At 43.3% G+C, this 20863-nt stretch overlaps 1 protein-coding gene across 1 annotated transcript in view; it reads right to left on the bottom strand.

Annotated features, from left to right (window-relative positions):
• Positions 1 to 20863, bottom strand: part of SKAP2 (src kinase associated phosphoprotein 2) — a 226512-nt gene that overhangs the window by 66724 nt on the left and 138925 nt on the right. Inside the window, exons 5-9 of the mRNA XM_066584584.1 lie at positions 17322 to 17396; positions 14727 to 14810; positions 11330 to 11454; positions 10383 to 10437; positions 8120 to 8197 (exon numbers count right to left, since the gene is read on the bottom strand). Coding sequence (XP_066440681.1) covers positions 8120 to 8197; positions 10383 to 10437; positions 11330 to 11454; positions 14727 to 14810; positions 17322 to 17396 — 417 coding nt within the window. The remainder of the gene's footprint in view (positions 1 to 8119; positions 8198 to 10382; positions 10438 to 11329; positions 11455 to 14726; positions 14811 to 17321; positions 17397 to 20863) is intronic.

Genomic DNA, 20863 nt, shown 5'->3' with positions numbered 1-20863 from the left:
AGTCGCTGCATTGGCTGCCCATCCACTGCAGAACTAAATTTAAACTCCTCTACCTCACTCACAAAGCTCTGCATGGCGCTGCGCCACCATACATCGCCTCCCTACTGTCAGTATACCACCCAGCCCGCTCACTCCGATCGGCTAACACCCTCAGACTAAACACCCCTGTAATACGAACCTCTCATGCTCGACTACAGGACTTCACTAGAGCAGCACCCATCCTCTGGAATGCTCTACCCCAAGGCATCCGGACAATTCCCGATGCACGAAATTTCAGACGTGCCTTAAAAACGCACCTCTTCAGGGAAGCATACCAAATCTCCTGACCTAGTCCCTCGCCCCTCCCTATGGTGCCCCACCCTGTTTGCCTTCTGATAAATGATCTGTACATAAAATTTCCTACTGCCTGTGTTCCCCACCCCCTGCACCTCCTGTACCACCCCCAACCCATTTGTGTCTAACCCAATGTATCTCACATTGTAATTGTTGCAATTGTTGTATTGTTTTGCATTTATCCATGCCTGAAAGCGCTGCGGAATAAGTTGGCGCTATACAAATAAAGATTATTATTATTATTATTATATATATATATATATATATATAACCTGCAGTCACCATTCTGGGTCGGGTTTCTACTAGTATAATTATAATTGGCTTCTATGACAAATGTTACATGAAGATAAACTATAACATTTATGAAGGGATCCAAGACATACTATATTTTATTCCAAATGATAACCCAACACTCGGCTCTTCCACTTGGTAGTTCATATGTGGCTGCTGAAAACAATTTAGACTTCTATGGACTTTTAAAAGTTCTGTACTTTATCCTTGATGAATCATTACATGCTCTAATAAAATGTATCCCCACCAGCTTGTGAGTTTTAGAACTGATCACGAATCACGATCTAAATAATGGGAGTTTAACTTATTATTTGTATATTTTAGCTGAATGACAAACTGATACAGAACAGAGCCGGGTGCCTCATCCTCCAAATAGCAAAAAATGTGAAGTATTTACAAGCTGTGCAGAAGGCAGCCTCTTCTGTACACAGAGACGAGGAAATTTAGGTAACTGCGGTTACTGTAGACTGATATAAACTTGGCCCAGATGAGCGTAATGCCTGAGAACGTAATTTATAGGACATGACTGCGGAGGGACAGTCTTCTTACTGTACTGCACTTTACAAATAGGAAATCCAGCATTTGGCAGCCTTCACAGGAAAAGTCTGGCTCCCAGATGCTTCTTTCTATCCCACAATCGCTTACAAATTGTTTATAGAGAACACATTTTTTTGCACTTATAGGACTGCATGAGTGACCCGCAGACGGACATGACTGGAAGAATTAAAGGCAACCAAACGCATAAAGCTAACACTGCTATCGCTGCTCATCCCATACTAGTTGAATTCTAAGCTCTGGAGCGCAAGGGTCAAGAGTTTTATTAATGCGATACGTTACGGCGGCAAATCCTGACATTTGCATTTGTTTCACTAAATTCTAACACTCAGAATAAATTCTTACATTGGGATTACGGATAACGCCCCCGTTTTCTGGAAATGACGATCGACTTGTAGATTTACCGTTGCAGAACAGTTTAAAAAGTTAGAACACGTGCTCACTTCCTGCATCTTGTCCCGCGAAGAGTTTGGCTGGTCTCCCGCCAGCCTATCCTGCCTCTAGTGATGAAGTCTCTAGTAGAGATGAGCGAGTATACTCGCTAAGGCACATTACTCGAGCGAGTAGTGCCTTAGCCGAGTATCTCCCCGCTCGTCTCTAAAGAGTTGGGGGCCGGCGGGGAGCAGCGGGGGAGAGCGGGGAGGAATGGAGGGGAGATCTCCCTCTCTTCCCCCCCCCGCTTTCTCCTCCTCCCCGCCGCAACTCACCTGTCACCCGCGCCGGCAGCTGAATCTTTAGAGACGAGCGGGGAGATACTCGGCTAAAGCACTACTCTCTCGAGTAATGTGCCTTAGCGAGTATATTCGCTCCTCTCTAGTCTCTAGTCATGTGACTGCAACAGTAGCGTGTCTATATCAGCGGGGGAGCCGGCAAGACTCTTCACGGGGGAGCAGGGACAAGATGGAGGAAGCAATCAAATTTTTTTTTGGTTATTATTTTTAAAAAATTTTTAATTTTTACAAACTGTCCCTACCTGCGAATTTTATTATGTATCCTTGGATAATCTTCAGAAAAATCTGCAACTATTTGGATTTATTGCAGAGTTTGACTTCCCCATTGAACTAAACTCAATTATGTGAGAGGCTGACTAGAGAAGGAGGTCTTGTAAGGAGCGGAGATAGCATGTGGGGAAGTATCGGGATGTTAGGTCAGGGATGCATGGAGGAGACAGGTTATGGGTGGCCTTGTATAACATTGATAATATCTTGAATTGGATTCTCTGAGGATGGGTAGTCAGTGGTGGGATTGGCACAGGTTAGAGGCAGGAGAGTAATAGGGCGGAGGAGTGGACTAGCCAGGCAGGAGAGTTGAGATTGGATTGAAGGAGTGCAAGTACATGGGATGTGAGGCCACAGAAAAGGATGTTGCAGTATTCTAGGTGGGAAATGATGAGGGCATGCATTAGAATTTTTGTTGTTTTGGGATTGAAGAAAGATAGTATCCGAGACATGTTTTTGAGGTGGAGGTTGCATTGGTTTACATGTGCAGTTTGAAGGAAAGGATGGAGTCAAATGTTACACCAGGCAACAGACTTGTGGAACTTGTATGGAGCCATCAATTGTGATTAATAAGTCTAGTGGGGGTGTTGAGTGAAATGTGGGAAAGATGACAAGCTTAATTTTCTCCATCTTGAGTTTTAGAAAGAAGGAGAAGAAGAGGAAGAGGAAGGGGAGGAGGAAGAAGAAGATGGCTGATAGATACTTTGAGATTCTGGATAGAAGACAAGTAACATCTGGGCCAGAAAGATAGATTTAAGTGTCATTGGCATAAAAATGGTACTGAGATATGGGATTCTATGAGCTATGCTAGGCCATAGGTGTAGATGGAGAAGAGTAGAGGTACTAAGACAGAGTGTGAGAGAGTATGTTGTCTAAGTGGGAGACATGCTCTGTCAGTGAGATGTAAGGAGATCCAAGAGAGGGACCAGTGTGTGATCCTAAGGGAGGAGAGAGTTTGTAGTAGAAGGGAGTAGTTGACTGTCCTGAAAGCAGTGCACAGGTCTAGCTGGAGCAGTATAGAGTAATGCTTTAAGGCTTTTGCAGTTTGTACATCACCAGGTCACCATGCTGAGTGGGACATGTACATCGAATGTGCAAATAGTAGACTAGGTCTGTCCTGCAGTTTAGTGCTTGTTAAGGTATAAAAGATGGGGTGTGGCACACAAGTTGATGTTGCGTTGGCCATGTTAGTGAAGTGTACAAGCAAGCATGAGTCCCATACAAAGTTGGCTTTGGCCTAGTTATGAGCCACATGAGAAGCTATGGAAGCCTGCTGTGAGTCTGTGTGTAGCCTGAGTAGAGGTACCTTTATGTGGGCCATTAGTTGCGTGAATAATCGCTCAAAGGAGCAGTTATGAGCGACTGTCGGCCCATGTACACATGGTACTCCAACAGGGCACTTAGCAAGAAGTCTCTCAGTAGTCACTAGTCATTTAAATAGCAGCCATTCAGTACTGAACAGCCACTATGTTATGTTAATAGAGAAGGGCGCGGGAGCGTGAGGAGAGCAATCTCCTGTAGCTTCGCTACCCCCCTGCTGGCGGCTCCGTGAGCAAACCAGCGATACTAGCTCCAGTGCAGGAGCACGGGAGCGAGGACACACGGGGGCGAGTGTCGGGCATCATTTGCCTGACATTCGTCCCGTGTAAATGGGCCTTAAGTAACTAAAAGACTGTAAGTAACTGAAGTCTGTGAATATATAATGAGTCGGTAAATATAAAGAGCTTGTAATTATAAAAGAGATTGCTATGCAGTTGAAGAGACTGTACTTGATTCCGCAGGGGGCTGCTGCGCTGAGACAGTGTTGCCAAGACTTCAGAGTCTGTAAGGTTGAGTGCTGATTACATTGCTAAAGTAGAGAAACTTTGTTGCAACTGTGTACAAAGTAAAAGTGACTGTACTGCTAATTCAGCTGAGAAGCGCATACTGCTATTGTTTACCCCACAAACACCTGGGCTCTCTATTGAATCAATAGATGTTTGTTTGAGGAACATATACAAGCTGACAAACACTGCAGAAAAGGTTTTCTGCTCGTTACTTTTATAATTTATTTTTAGTTTTTAGTGTCCTTGTAAGTCGTGCTCAGCCAACCTGTGATGTCACTCCTTACACCATAGAAGTGAAGGCTGGAAACTCAAGCATTGATAAGGACCAGCAAGCCTATAAGACTTGTATGCCTCAAACATTCTGAAACTCCACCCAAAATAAACGTAAAATTAAAGAGGTTGTCTGACAACTATTTTTTTAAAGTCAGCGACTGCTGAGAAAGTAGCAAACCCGCCAAAACTCCCTTGATACAGCCTCCTGACATTCTGGCTCTCTCTGGCCTCTACCTGCTTTAGGTGAGTGTGATCACATGATATCTAAGTGAGTAACCGCTGTGGCCAATCACTGGCTTCATTATCCATACTGCCGAGACCAGTGATGGGCTGCGGTGGTCACATGCTTAGACGACACTTTGGGACCGGAGCGAAAGAGGGACGCAACAGGTGAGCATCAGACATCTATAACACAGATAACACTGCTGGCCTGATGGTCTCCTAACACTAATTCAGGGACCATAAAACCTTCACATCTATGTTTGTATTTCTGTTGCAGTATTTTTTAAAGTGCAAATTAATCCCACCATGTCTGTGCCTTGTCATAAGTATGTGTGTATATATATGCATGCTTCTTGGGAGCCATTTCATTATGCCTGAGGAAGGACCCTGTGAGGTCCAAAAGCTTGCATCAATACCATGTATTTTTGTTAGCCATTAAAAGTTATCATATCTACAACATTACTTGGTTTCTCTTACACACAGGTGAGTATAGACTCGTTTATTATTTTCTCAGCAGTCACTGATGTTTTTTTTTAAAAAAAAACCATAGCTGACAGTCAGTCTCCTTAAAGTGCAATATACACTTAATATTACACTTACACCCTATCCAAAGTTTCTGTATGGTGGCACAAAGAGCATATTCAGATGCAGATGGTTCTTTGATTATTTTCAGATGATACAGATGTTAGCTCGTCAATTGACATTTCCATCGCACTATATTACATATTTCTGCCACTAGATGGCGAATGTTAAAATAACGAGCCACCATCTGGTGCATCAGAAATGATGCAGGAACCAGCTAACAATCTGATGTCGGCTACATCAGTACCCTCAGACGACTTTAGGTCTCCTATGTCAATAAATACGTATTTGTAACCTGCGTCTATTATGTATTGGAGGCGATGATCACTCAAGTTGGATTTAATAAGTGCAGGATCTAAGCCCCTCTTTGTCTTCCCTCGGAAGAGTTTCCCCCAAGCATTAGGGCATTGCAGCAAGAATCGGAGGACATGCCCGGCATTATAACCCGTCTCTGTACTTTTATTCTGGTTGAGTTTCTGGAGAAGGAAGCAGATTGCGATATATGAGTGTAGCAGACCATGATGGCGGAGTTTACTTCTGGCTGATGTACTGAAGTCGCGGGACAAGCGTTGCCCTTTAATGTATGATATTTCCAGGAAAGCTTTAGTCCTAACAAAAGATGACAAATTCACTAGTTCATGGAAGTCATTAAATTAGAGTAGGTAAGAAGCGGAGAATTCCCATAAGGACTGATCCTTTTCATTATAATGGCTCTATTTGTGCCATTATCTAGAATCAGTATTGTTATGTGCCGCCAAGTAAACACTTGCAGCAAGCCAATTTCAGGGGAAAGCAATGTCAATTCTGGAGACCTTTCATTGTTCTGTATAGTAAATGACTGCGTTGCCACCATGACTATTGGTTACATACACTTGCAGGAAGGGCTTTTGCAGACGGGCGTTTTTGCATGCGCAAAATCGCTTGTGCTAACCGAAGAGAATACAGCCCACTCATTTCGATGGGTTCCCTCACATTCTGCGTTTTTGCGCTCAATTTTCACGCATGCAAAAATATTTACGCACTATTTTTGTGCACATTTGCACACCCAAAGCACCATAGGAGTCTATGGGGGTGCACAAATGCGCACAACAATCGTACAAAATCGCGTACTGAACCGCACAATTTCCCCGTGTTAATTGATAACCCCAAGAACTAATTAGGCTGCCCAGCGGGTTCAATCACGATGCGAGTGTGTCCCGCATTGATGTGAATGGGCCGTCAGTACAGAAAAGTACTGTAAAATGCGTGGATACGCACGCAAAAGCCCACAGTAGTGCTGCCTTCACAGCGCTATTAGGTCATGCTATCGCGAGCGTATCTACGCCTACGCCCGTCTGCAGGAGCTCTAAGGCTCTATAATAAATCTATGAGTGGGAGCTCACTCTCACGAGCGTATACATCTTACGTATTAGGGCGGCCGCATACAGGTGTGAGCGCAAAAACGCTCGCAATGTAAATGCACAGTGAAGGAGTGTTTCTTGCACCGTGCCTACACAAATATTGACCGTATTTGCGCAGGCACTAATCGTTCACATGGGCGGAGGAATTAGCCTCTCGAAATGCCAGTGTTTGCGTGTATGCCCAGTGTTTTGCATAAACCTCTACGAACATAGCGCACCCTCACAGACTCCTATGGGGACTTTCAGGCGCACAAAAACAGAACATGATGGGTTTTCGTTTTTTTTGGACGCACAAAAAAACAACAGTTAGGATGAACCCACTGAATACAATGGGTTCTATTCGCAAAAAGTGCCCATGAAAATGCGCCTGTGTGCGCGAGCCCTTACGCATGTATTTTTCGTATGCGTAAAATACACAGTACACAGCAAATACGTGTGAACTTGCACATTTGCTGCGTATGTTAAATCCCCATAGCCTATATTGGTGCGTTTTATGCGCATAATACACACCAAAATAAGACATGCTACGCCCTCTACATGTGAAAGATGCAGGTATGAGTGGTCTATTAGAAATCAGTGGGCTTTTAGCAGCCCGTATTACACATGTGAATTATTCGCGGGGCACATAAACTCGTGGGAGTAAGCCCTAAGATGTCATTTTTATAGTATGTTTCTGGATTGTGAATAATGAAAAAATATATGTTCCATTTTAAGTGAATAGAACACTTATAAGACAGACCCAGTCAACACTTTTGTTTATATGTGTATGGCTTAAAGGGGTTGTCCAGCTGTAAACCTTTGATGGCCTATTCACAGGATAAGCCATCAGTAGTAGATTGAGGGGGTCCACTGCGCAGGACTACTACTGATCAGCTTGTCTCATGGACTGAGCTGATTTCAGCAGGAAGCAGACAGCTCCGTACCCACTGTAGTGGTCAGGCTTGGTATTACAGCCAAAATTCCCATTCACTTTCCTATAATACCAAGCTTGGCCACTGCAGTGGGAACGGGGCTGTCTGCTTTCTGCCGAAATCATCTCAGTGCATAAGCGCACTAGTCCAGTGATCAGCTGATCGTTGAAGATCCCTGATGGCAGACCCTCGCCATTGTACTACTGATTCTCATGAATAGTTGGACAACCCCTTTAGGATAGTGGACTCAAACAAGTTTTAAAGGGGTATTCCCATTTTAAGCTGGTCAAACACAAGGTGTGGACGGCTTTTCTTCTGACTCCACCATAAATGTGTGTGTTCAGCTTAGATTGGCAAGTTTTACTGTGTAATGGCACAGCAAGCAGCATTTGCCTCTTTCTGTAACTTTCATAGACTTCAATGAAGGGTTCCTTAAGTCACCTCTTCACTGGTGTCAATGGTAGAAGAGGATCATCATGACTAATTTGAATTGGTGAAGGGGTCTCATGACCCCTACAGTATTGTCCCAGAAGGTGGGGGTCCCAGAAAATGCCATAAATGATCTAGTTGGAAATGCCCCTTTAATAAGTTGTTATATAGAGGAGATAAAATATGAAGACTTTTATATTGATTGTCCTAAAAAAAAAGTGTAACAAACATTTTAGTGCATCATAGTAATAAAAATAATTAGGAATGGTGTTTCTTGGTGTAAAATGGCGTAGACGTACCTGGAAGCACTTCATAAATGTCTTCATGCTCATCATCCATGCCAGCTGGCTGGGTCACGTCATCATATGTTTCACCATCTATATACAGAATGACCTTTATTAAAGCTGGATTCACATTAGTAGATTTTAAAGTTAAATCTGTTTTCTAAAAAGAGTTTACACTTAAATATAAAGGCTTCTTCAAATGCGATCATCACAAAAAAAACGCTGTAAATATGCGGTGTCGCAAAAAAACTCTTTTTTTCCCTCTGTTAGGACCAAAACATGGATGATCAATCAATACATAAATGTTGAAACCTCATATGTTGTTTACTGGATGCTTTGCTTGTGCTCAGTTCAATAAATTAGTTTAAAAAAAGCGTGTGTTGACTCCACCCCCAAAGTTATAGGTATTTAGACCCCGCTGTTCCGGAACTGCACAAGTGTTGATGACCTCACTTGTGTGATGCCCCTCGTGGACCTCTGGATCGGTAGAGACTAGCTTAAGGTACTTGTGGTCCAAATTATTGCTGGAAACAACAAATTTGAGTGATAATCATCCAATGCACCCGCGGTCACCAACGGAGCACCGAGCGAGAAATCGCTCACCTGTTGGAGTCGCTTGGTTTTTAGCAGAACTAGAAACCAAGCGAATATTGGGTCCAGTAAACAGGAGCTGCTCTTTTTTTGAACAACTCCTATTTACCATGACTATCCTTTCTGTGTAAAGCGTAGAAGCGATAGTTGGGTGCTTACACCCAACAGTCATCCAGTGTAAGTGGACCTTAAGTATAGCATCTTGGGTGGCAGCGTTCCTTCTGAAAACAGCTGCATTTTAGCTTTTTCCTGGAGGGTCACTTTGTTAGGTCCAATAGACCAAGGCGTCGTTCTGTCTCCTGAGTCTGCTTCTGTTTCTTTCAGCATTCACAGGGTTACTGTGTCTAGATCTTCCACCCAGCCTGTGGGGCTTTGCAATCAGCTTCCTATTAAAACCCTCCAGACCTTACCCACAACGCTTGGTGTTGTTGTTCATTCCCTGGGTGACTGCACACAAGCTGCTGGTGCTGCTATCTGTTGGAAGACAGTGCTTTGTGTATCCGCTACTAGTTTATATTGTGTCTTTCCAGTTCCCTGTCTGTTTTGCCGCTGGGTTCTGTTTGTCTTTCTGTTCCCTGTATCTGTGATCTCTGCACAGGACTGGCTCCGGTTTTCATCTTACATCCACTCTGCATATCCACGTGGCTCGGTACATCTGATTCTGGATTCCCATCCTCACCAGGTGGGTAGGGAGGTCTAGGAGTCAGGGTTAGAAAAGGCGGCCTGGATCTCTACCACCAGGAGTATCTCCAGGACAGGGTTATCTAGCCGATCTCAGTTCAGGGTAAGGCCCATTCGCGTTCTGTGTACCGAGAACCTGCATTTACTCAGTCTGCACCTCGGGGTCAGATGTCTATCCTGTGGGGTAATTCCACATGGCAGGACGACGCAGTGGATCCACAAACACTGCACAACACACTTGACAACTGGGTGTTACCTTTTCCTTGTCAATAGAGTATGATCCTACAAAGTATAGCATTTACAGCACCAAATATAGTGACATGCCTTTTTGGCAATAGTAACACCCTCTTGTCCAATTATTCATACATTTCCAGAAGGAATAACTAAGCAATAACATGATGCAAAGTTTTAGGGATAAATGCTCCAGAATTGTTAATGTTTGAGGAATACAAGTATTTACTAAAACAAACTTATCAGGATAGCTGGGAGGTCCCTCTTTAAAGGGGTATTCCATTTTAGATGCAATTACTGCTGATTACAAGGTGGCCGGGATGACGGAAACAGTTGAGTTCAGGTGAACTATGCTGTTTCTGTAACTCCCATAGAAGTCAATGGGAGTTGTACAAACAGTGTAACACAGCAAGCTATGCTGTTTCTGAGTTATGGAAATAGTGTAGCTTGTTGAGCTACACTATTTGTAACTCCCATTGACTTCTATAGAAGTTACTAAAACACTGCAGTGCGGGGCGCTCAACTATTTCCATCATTCCAACCACTGCATTGACCGTGGCCAAGGGTGAGGTGTGGACCCTAACTCAAGATAAGTCAAGAGGTGAGACCCACACCTATTAGACTTTTATGACACATCCTGTAGAAATGCCATAGAAGTCTACGGTAGGAATATCCCTTTTAAACATCTGGAAGCGGAGGTATGCCTTTTCACAGTATGAATATGTTATTACAAAATCATAATATGGGATGCATCACAATATAGTCTGTTATTTACCTCCTTGAATTATATTTACCCACTCGCCTGCCTCCTTGGGGGTTGATGCAGCAAACTAGAAAAAAAAAACGTAAAAGGAAGAGACAGAAATGATTTGCCAGCTGAAAACACTAACATTCATGTCACTTCTTTATGGAAACATTAGCAATTCTTTACGTGTCTACTGATACTTTTCTTGCAAGGATGCTTCTTATAATGTACAGTTAATTTTGACAAATTTACGTAATTGGAGCAGAGGATGATGGATTTGAAACTCTGATCAGCAGCTGGCAGCTGTGCCGAAAAAAACTGCTTCTCTTCATCAATGTCAAAGCCAAAACTGATGAACGAAATTTGCCCTTGACAATTAGAAGACACCCGTGAATATCTTTAGACTGCTGGGTATAGTTTTCTTAAAAATGTTCTTGTCAGATCTCAACACATTACCTGACAACTTAATTAAATGATTTTCAAATGCAATTTCAGATATTTAAAGTATATTAGAGTTACATTCCGTATTGATGGCGAAATGATAGATCTTTGAAAGGCTCCGCTGACGTATGAAGTTTGCTCTGATTTCCTCATACCCCTGGCGGCCATATTGGGATTTTAGTATGTAAGGTGTTTGTATTGATAAATCTCTATAAATTCTTCTGGGGAATTCAACTTTTTCTTTCACCCTATCACTGACTACGAAGAAAAAAATATATAAAAATTGACAGCGGTAAAACATAAAAGAACAGGAGATAGGATTGATACGTAGGCGGCAATGTTCCCTTTTAATTTGGAGGACATGAACTTTATCAGAATTTTGTTTTTCGTCTTCTATTCCCATATGTATCAGCGCAGTGTGCAGATGTGTCTGCCAGTTAGTGAGCTGTTACAACCCAAATGTTCCTCTTTCTCCTAGACTGCCGATGTTACGCTTTTATCAATTTCATTTACACAGAGGCATAAAAAAGTCCAACCTGATAGACGCGTTTATCAAGAGCGTAGATTTCGAAGCAGCAATCTTTCTTTCCATCCTTGCGTAGAGTATTATTTATCCTGGCGCTGTACCCTTCTAGAGAAAATTCACCTTTCTGCTGTTTGTCTGTCAGAGATAAAGAACAGGAGCACCTGTAGTTAAGTCTCCAGTGGTTGGCCATCATGGAAATAAAGCAGGGAGGGGGGGGGGGGGGTATAAAAGGTATCCATGCCTGGAGTTTTTTGAAAAACTCAAAATATGCAAATTGTATACCAGCGATTCATGAATGTACGTTCTAGCTCAGAGTGTCCTAGTTCTTGCTATTTACTTACCCTATGTCACTTTTTTGGATAGGCACTTTTTAAAGAAAATCTTGTACCATGATACTCAAAAGAAAAGAGAGAAAGTGGAAGTATCACTTCCGCTATTCAACCCGGCGATCACATGACTGCCGGGTGTCCCCTACCAAGGAAGAGCTGCAGGGTCTTAGCAGACCCAGATCAGCTCTGTTAGTGACTACAGTCACTACAGGGAGATGTTTTTCCCTATAACTGGGGCTCCTATAAATGCTGCTCCTATAGCTGCCCCAGCTACAGAGGTTTTATATGATGTTACGGGGGACATAGATGTTAAAACAAGTTACAAAAATAAGGTAAAAGAAATAAGGTCCCCGTCGAGCCTGCTCAGACCAGTGAGCAGTTACTCGAGAAGAGCGATGCTTGCTCGAGTAACTACTTTATCCGAGCGTGCTCACTCATCTGATTAATTTAGAATAGTCTGTGGCAGCCAAAGATACCCGACCTGATGCCACCTGATTCCTTCTTGTGAGTTTGCTGAAGGGCCGTGTATACAGCAAATAGATGTAAAACAACTGATGCCCTCAAAGACGCGTTAGGGCAGGAGGTTGTTGCCATTACTGAGGTCCCATTAGCAGATGCCTTCAGCAATATGCGACTCGCATACAAAAGTGCTTGCATGCTGGAGGCGCCATTTTTAGCATACGCTGCAGGCAGACCTTGTTTTGCCACATACCATGTAAATATATATTGATTGTCATAGGGTACCAGACACAAATTACATAGTTGGCTTACTTACACATGGTTAAGTCAGATATCGTGCTGTGAAAATCAGCCCAATATCGTGTTTCTACACATGCGGTGTATCGGCAGATGCAAGACGTTTTTCTGTCAAAACCGCTTCCCATCACTTCTGTGGGGTTGCGATCCTCCAGCACAGCTTTTAGCCACATCAGTGGATCGGCAAATGTTTCCTATTGTTTTACATAGGAAACCTCGCATCGCACTTGCGTACACATCGCATGCCGTGTGATGTGTTTTTTTGCCCCATTGTAAACAATGGGTGATGCAAACCAAGATAGAAGCAAAGATAGAGCACGTCGCGATTTTATTCTCGCAACGCACAAATATTACGCGTGTGAAAGCAGCCTTATTGAGCAATGTTTGGGTTTCCTAACAAGAGGCTCACTCTGTAAATCACGCAGCTATACAGGTAAATGATAAAATGTCTGCTACTTGGAACTGTATAAGGGTTTGTACAACTCCAGTCAAAGACATTAATAAACCTGTCTGCAGTTAGCTCCTCCTTGTGGTAGAAAGAGAAAATAGGCAGCAGAGTCCAAATCTTCAGGTGCAATAAAAGACTTGTATTTTCATCAGAACATCACATCATCATAAGACACAGCGACGTTTCGACCGTTACATAGATAGTCTTTGTCTACAGTTAGCTCCCCCTTGTGGTGGCTGCAGACAGACAGATTTTGTAATTGAACCTTTGAGACTAAGGATTTGATGCTCTGCAGCAGAAAGTAAGCTTTGCCCTTACAAAGACATAAAGTGTTATAAATCTACCACAGAATTGTAATAAAAATAATTAAATATCAAAATTGCATTAAAGGGGTTGTCCCACTTCTAGCTGTTTTGTGCTGGAAGTAGACAGCTCCATACATTTTGCAATGGTTGGTACTGCAGGCTGAGTACGATCTACTTCAAGAAGACTCAGACTGCAGTACCAACCCAGGCCACTGTGCAATATATGGAGCTGTCTGCTTCCTGCAGCAAAACAGCAGCTAGAAGTTGGACATTCCCTTTAATGTGTTCATCCTTTTTCCTTAAAAAATGTATCACTTTTGTCACTTCTCAAAACTATAACATTTAGCCTTGCTTTGTTTGTATCTGAGTTTTGCAACCTTTGAGTTAGGAACTGGAGAAGCCCAAAAATAGTCCTGCGACTGCTTTGTACCTTAATATTTTAAAGCGTTTATCTAATGGTTTTACAACTGATGGCCTATCCTAAGGAAAGCCTTCAATATCAGACCTGTGAGGGTTGGACTCCTGGCAACCCCTACTAATTACATGCTTGGAAGGGACCCCAGCAATGCCAGGACTGCATCCTCTTCATTCTTTACCTGGCACATCTTTTTACTTTTCCTAGCTGGTATTATACCTGCTAAAAAGGCAGGGGAAGCAGCAGTTGGCAGAGCACCCCTTCAAACAGCTGATTCGCCCCTCAGGTCTAATATTGAAAGCCTTTTATAAGGAAAAGCCATCAATTTTTAAGACCTAGATAACCCTTCATAGTTGTTGAAAACACTGGGGGGAATTCAGGAAGGAAGGGTGTTTACTCCAGTTTAGTGGCATATGAAAGTTGCAGAATTTTGGGAACACCATCTTTGAGCCAAAATTAGTGACTTTTTGTGGCCCACTCGGCACATTTCTAAAAATAGGTGTGGCAAAAAGTTATCCACTATCCTATGATCCTGAGAGCGAGGGGAAGGCGTGTCCCCCTCGTCCTCACTGCAGCCATATTGCAGCCCCCAAATTGAATGGAGTAGCAGTTGCATCTGAGGTGCCGCTCTACTCACTTTCAATGGGACTGCCAAGTACAAGCGCTCGGCAATTACCGTCAGCCCCGCTGTAGTGAATGGAGAGGTGGCTGTGCATGCGTGGCCAGCGCTCCATTCAGTCCGATGTCACTGTGGGTGGAAGAAGAGAGTCTGCAGTGACAAGAAGAGGGGGACATGGGACCCTTGTTCTCAGGATCGATGGGGTCTAAGCGGTCAGACAGCTATGATCATAAAGTTATGGTGGATAAGGGATCACTTTAGATTTTGGCATAACAATATATTCATCGACCAGCATCCTACAATACTACTGATCAATCTCCCTCATTGCACCATGTTTTCCATCATGTAATAATTACGTGTTCGGCATGTGTCCCCCAGCAACATGCGCCACTAAAATATCCGTGCAACCTTCTAAAACTAATTTTCAAGTGCTCCCATTCTTAGAGGTGAGATTACAATGTTCATTGCAGGTCTACAAGAATGATGGGGTTTAACATGTCTTCATGTATTAATCGGGAAATATGGAAGAACTTACCTTTGTCACTCCCGTAGTAGTAAAAGGTGGTATAGCTTAGAACACACCAGCGCTTTTGCCATTCCGCTGCAAAAAAGCTGTGATCTGACATGGAAAGAAAGAATCCAATATTAAAACAGGTTGTTGTATTGGTGGAGTGCTACCATGCAGATGTCATACTGTTGTGTGCGATCAATCCTGATTGACATCAGAATAGTACAAAGGAAATGTGTAATAAGCATGGCTGTGCAGGAAACATGGGCATGACTAACAACAGTTGGCCCTGACAATGTTTATTAACAATATACTGATGTACGGTAGTTGCATCATGGCCCTGAGCACTTGGGGCACATGGTCAGAGACAACCAGGACACTGGGCAGATCACCACACTGCCCAATTGCATCTCCGTCCTGATGAAGCCCCCCTTACGGATACAATCAAATCAAGCAGAAAGAGGGCGGTACTTGTGCTCAGTACTGATTGGCCATTGGCACACAGCGCCTTCTGAAATAACGTATGATGCAGGGATGTGGAGGAGGTATACTGTATATTTTCAAGTTTGGCCTGTGCTGTTAGCAGGGCATGGAGGGACACTATGTGTAATGTTACCTGATCATTTTACAATATATAGTTACTTAGATTTACCGTTACTAATTAGAGTAAGCGCTGATGTAAGCAGATATGGTATATTAGGTGTCATTTAGCATTTTTATTTGATATATCTAAGTAAATTTAACAATCTGTGCACTGACTGCTATCTCTGTTTGTGCCTTGGATATTTTAACCCCTTTCCTGCTGCAGACCCCCTTTTTTTTCTTGTTTTCCTTTTTTTCTTCCCACTTTCAAAAAATGATAGTTCTTTTATGTTTCCAATGGCATGGCTACAGGATGACTTACTTTTTGCAGGATGCATTGTATTTTGGAAAGTCGAAAAAAAATTCTGAGGAATGGAAAAAAACGTAATTGTGCCATTTTGGGGGATTTTGTTGTTAGGATGTTCACATACAGTAAAAATGACATGTTATCATTATTCTGTGGGTCAGTATAAGTACGGCAATACCAAATTTATGTAGTTTTTAATGTAGTACTATTAAAAAAAATAAAATGCCTTTTAAAAAAATTGCTTTCTGCTGCCATTTTTGCACCCTCATAACTTTTTAATTTTTCTTTAGTTTTTATTGATACCATTTTGGGAGACATATGATTTTTTGATTGCTTTCTATTTAATTTTTTTTAAAGTCAGGGTAAACAGAAAAGTGCAATTCTGGCATTGCGTATTTGTTTTTCCTGGCTTTGTTCACCGTCCATCATAAAGATGGATGTGGCAATACCATTTTTTTATGGAATTACTTTGAAAAGTTTTTTTTAACTTTTAATATTTTTTATTTTCACGGTAATTTAATAAAAACCTTAATTTTCCCTTTTTCTTTTAGTCTCCATAGAGGACTTGTGATTGTCTGATTGCTTATACACTACAATAGTGTAGTATTGCATTATTCTATTAAAACAAGTCACTGGCTGTTTATACCGTAGGTGTTCACTTGTGGAAGTTCTGGGGCCTTGAGATGGTCCTTGACTGCCATGACACCCAAATGGTACCTCGCAATCTCATCACAGAGAGGTCATTTGGGACTCCCAGAAAAGCCGTTGAGGGGATTTGAATGCCGCTGTCAGAATTGACAGCAGCATTTAAAAGGTTAACAACTGTAATAAGTTTTATCCTCGATCATGGCTGTTGTGGGCCCTTGTGTATGCAAACTTAGCTCCTGAGCCTGCTCCATACACAGACATCCGAAGTACACCATAGATGTATGACGTGAGTGGGGAAGGGGTTAGTCTAGTAGCACCCCTTTTTGGTATATAGAAATTGGGTACATAGACACTTCTAAGGAAGCAGCTTTGGTGGTTTAGTCGTGTAAAGAAAAGTAAGTCCAGGTTCCCATATCATAGATTTTTTTTCCTTCTGTGTTATAGTTTGGGAAACTAATGGTAAAACTGATCCTTCAGATTTCTGTGGGATTGTTCATGGCAACCAGCACGTCAATTTTGAAGCCAGATGCCTCCCTGTACTGGACAGCAAAACCTTGCATGCAGCATTTTCTTGCCCAGCTCTGGATACCAGATTGGTGCACAAAGTACAGAAACATTCCACCAGTTGTGTCCTCAGGATCGGTCATCAATATTCACCGGGGACCTGCTGCTCAGGAACCCGTAGATCAGTTGATCGCCCAGTCCACTGACAATGCAGCGGACCTGACGTTGTTATTGATGTCCGGAGGGGAAGCGCCTTAGCTGGCATCACTCCCATTGAAATCAATGGAAGCTGAAGGCCGTTATTACACTGATTCCTCCAACATGAAACGTGGAAGTGTAATAGGATGTTTAATTCAATGATTGACTTCCACTCCCAGTCCTGATCGTGACATCCAGCTCGCTGATTGCCGGGGATCCCGAGTGGTGGGACCCCGGCGATTGACTATCGATGACCCATCTTGAGGATAGGTCATCAATACTTTTTGCTCAGAAAAACCTCTTTAAGGAAACATTTGCACACAGAACGTTGCAATAAACAAGTGCATCTGGGTTTGATATTCTAAGACTGTACGCCAACATACCTTTCCGTCGCTTCTCTAGGTAACCTGCCTTTGTAACTTCCAGATCCTGGGCAGCCACCGGTGGATGCAGATTTCCTAGAAAATGAAAAGTAGTTTTACAATGTAATTTTGCTGTCAGTAACAATATATATTGTGCAAGGAGTGGCGCATATACATTTCATAGGTATGCAAAGCAATTTCCAGAGCAGGTGGCCGCTGGTTGCTGGCATGTTGTCCTCACAATGAATGCCAGGGCAGGACATGATGTTGCAACCAGTTTTCTAATCATCCGCAATACAGGTTAGTGCGGTGCGTAGGGTCACCGTCTGGGCTCACAGCCGGAATAAACAGCGGGCCTCCCGCATGCGGAATCCGACCCGTTCGTGTGAGCCCAGCCTACCACTGACTGCAGCTTATAGACTCCTCAGTACAGAACCGGCTCCTGGTTTATGTGGGCCCCCGGGTGATAGAGTCTCAGTGGGCACCTCTTTCTATATCTGCATTTGCCATGATAGAAGAGCGCTGGCTTAGCAATTATTATAAACAGGCAACCAACACATTTGTGATGACGTCCCCAGCAACGGAAGGGCTGCAATATCAAGTGACCGCTCGTCAGAACTCAGCTGGAAGCGGTTGTTTAAACTCCACTACTCTATATGAATTTTTAAAATTCATGGAAAACCCCTTAAAGTACTGATATATTTTAGATATGCCACCTTTTACCCCTTTTACCGATAGATGCCACCTTTTACCCCTTTTACAGATAGATTCCACCCTTTGCCAACTTTTAAATCTAGATAGCACATTTTATCACTTTTGCATGCCACCTTTTGCCCCCTTATAAAGATGTAATAAAATTACTGTGCCCCACTGCATCTGGAGGGTCCCACAGTGCACAGGGGTCCAGAAAGGGAAGGGCACCTGGGTTGCACAGCAGTCGGGCCCTCGAATTTACTTTTATTTAGTTTGATTAATAAAATTACAAAAACTACATTCTCGACGCCCCTGTTGCTCCCCAGCAGCTGCTGTCCGCACTGCTGACTTCCGGGTTGTGTGATCATGTGACACACATGCAGCGTCCGGGGAGCAGGCCCCATCCTAGGAGACAGCAGGGGTAGAGTAGTTCACTTGTCATGGCGGCTCTACCATCTGCCACCCGGAGGGTAACCAGGGACACATCCAAGGGACAAGGGCAGACTATTTTAATAGGGAAACCCACTGGTGGTTTGCCTTAGTCCTTTTCTTACGGGTGATGCTACTGTTCCCTCCTCCACGAGGAATTCTAGATGATGGAATAAGGAGTCCAGACACTCAGAGTTGAAGTTTAAAGGCAGAACTGGGAACGGTGGATATAGTCATTTACTGGTAACACAACTTGTAACAGTCCAGTAACAATTGACATCCACCGGCTATACACTTAGTGTAGAAGAACACGTGGAGTAACGGAAGACACACGGGAGGACAGAGGGACTTTCACAGGCCAAGTTATCTGTGGATCTCTGTTCCCGGACACTTTTCATGAACACTCGACAAATCTCTACGGATACACACTCACGGAGCAGGAACACACACGCAGCGTTGCGCGGTGGGAACTCGCAATTACTTGCGGCTTCTCTCTGTCTTAATCCTCCTGGTAGAGAAGAAGAAGGGGTCCATAACACTCACAAGCTATCCTCTCAGCCTCTTCCATATTCACCCCCACACAGACTGAAGGTGTCTGTGTGAAGGCCAGCTCCTCTCTGGTCAGGCCAACAAGAGACGACTCCAACAACCACTACAACTAACTCTCTCTCATGCACCTTGCATCCACATGTATAAAACAAAGTCACATGATATACAAATAGATACTTTTCCGGACATAACCCTGACAGCAACCTATTCAGTGCTGAAAAGGTGCAATACACATCATATTCACTCACATGAAACACATTGGAAATACACATAAGCACAAGACTACATAGACCATTCAGAAACTTCCAGAACATATACACATCAACTTCTGTACACTACACACACGATTACTATGGATATTCCCCAGCTTCAATGATCATGTGTGTGTCACGTGATCACACAACTTGGAAATCAGTCGTGATAGCAGTGCCAACTGCAACTGCTGGGGAGCAACAGGGGAGGCGAATATGTAGTTTTTAAATTTTATTTATCAAACTAACTAAATTTAAAATCAGTGTCCAGACTGCTATGCTGACCCAGCAGCTCCCTTCCTTTTCTGGACCCCTGTACTCTGTGAGCCCCCAAAGACACAGTGGGCCCCGGCATCTGCCTGGTCTGGCCTGGTCTCTTGTGGAAGGGCTCTACTCTGTAACTCCCTAGAGTTTGTAAGCGTGCCTTCACAAGGAGCATAATTTTACACCAAAGGCATATCCACCACAAAATCTGTGTGTCTTACATGCGATGTGTCACAAAGTTGCTGAGAATTTTGAAAACCACTTTACACTACCACAAAATCTGACTGTTTTACATTCGTATTTTGCATCAGATTTGCTTGTGGCATAAAATGATGCCCCCTGTGAAGACTCCCTAATAAGCTGCGACATTTCTCTGTTAATCAACTCCCATTTATTATACCTGGCGTAAGGCAGATACATCCTGCTGCGTTGTCTGTGTAGACAATATAGGAAGAAAGTGTATGACTCCAATATGGCTGCCCCAAGGAAGTTTTATAAAAATAAAAAACATTGACAAACAGAACAAACGCATTATTTCTTTTCTACGCGCTGAACCAAATTAATAAAGCTAAATTTTAATACAAGAAACATTCCCCATATGGAAGCATGCTCATTAGAGATGAGTGAGCATACTCGCTAAGGACAATTACTCGATCGAGCATTGTCCTTAGCGAGTATCTCCCCGCTCGGAAGAAAAGATTCAAGTGCCGGCGGGAGAGAGCAGGGAGGAACGGAGGGGAGATCTCTCTCTCCCTCTCTCCCCCCCGCTCCCCCTACTCATTCCCGCAACTCACCTGTCACCCGCGCCGGCAGCCGAATCTTTTCTCTTGAGCGGGCAGGTATTCGCTAAGGACAATGCTCGCTCGAGTAATTGCCCTTAGCGAGTATGCTCGCTCATCTCTAATGCTCATACATGAAAGGCTGCCAGTCATTGAGTGAGATCTCCCACTGGACTTCTAAGCGTCAAAAGACCAGAGTTTTTAAATCACTTAGGGTAGTTTCCCATTCGCGCCTAGGGTTCTGCTTTCCTGCTCTGTTTGGGGAGTCTACGGCTCCAGATAGAACCAAACAGCACTGAATGGACCCCATTGACTATGATGGGGTCCATTTGGTTTCCGCTCAGCTTCCCAGCTTTTAGCTAGAAGAAAAAGTGCTGCATGTAGTGCTTTTTCTTCTGGTATTTGGAGCCGGTTCCAAAGGAGATACTAAACCAACTGTCACAAAACTATATAACAATCTACTTAGCCCCAGCTTCTCCATAGCATAATGCCGGTAGATTGAATGTAGAGATGAGCGAGCGTACTCGCTAAGGCAAATTACTCAAGTGAGTATTGCCTTTTGTGAGTACCAGTCCGCTCGTCTCAAAAGATTTGGGTG

This window comes from Eleutherodactylus coqui, chromosome 12 (assembly GCF_035609145.1).
Source record: "Eleutherodactylus coqui strain aEleCoq1 chromosome 12, aEleCoq1.hap1, whole genome shotgun sequence".
Classification (NCBI taxonomy): Eukaryota; Metazoa; Chordata; class Amphibia; order Anura; family Eleutherodactylidae; genus Eleutherodactylus; species Eleutherodactylus coqui.
The sequence above is the reverse complement of the archived record's forward strand: the minus strand, read 5'-3'. Positions and strand labels throughout refer to the sequence as shown.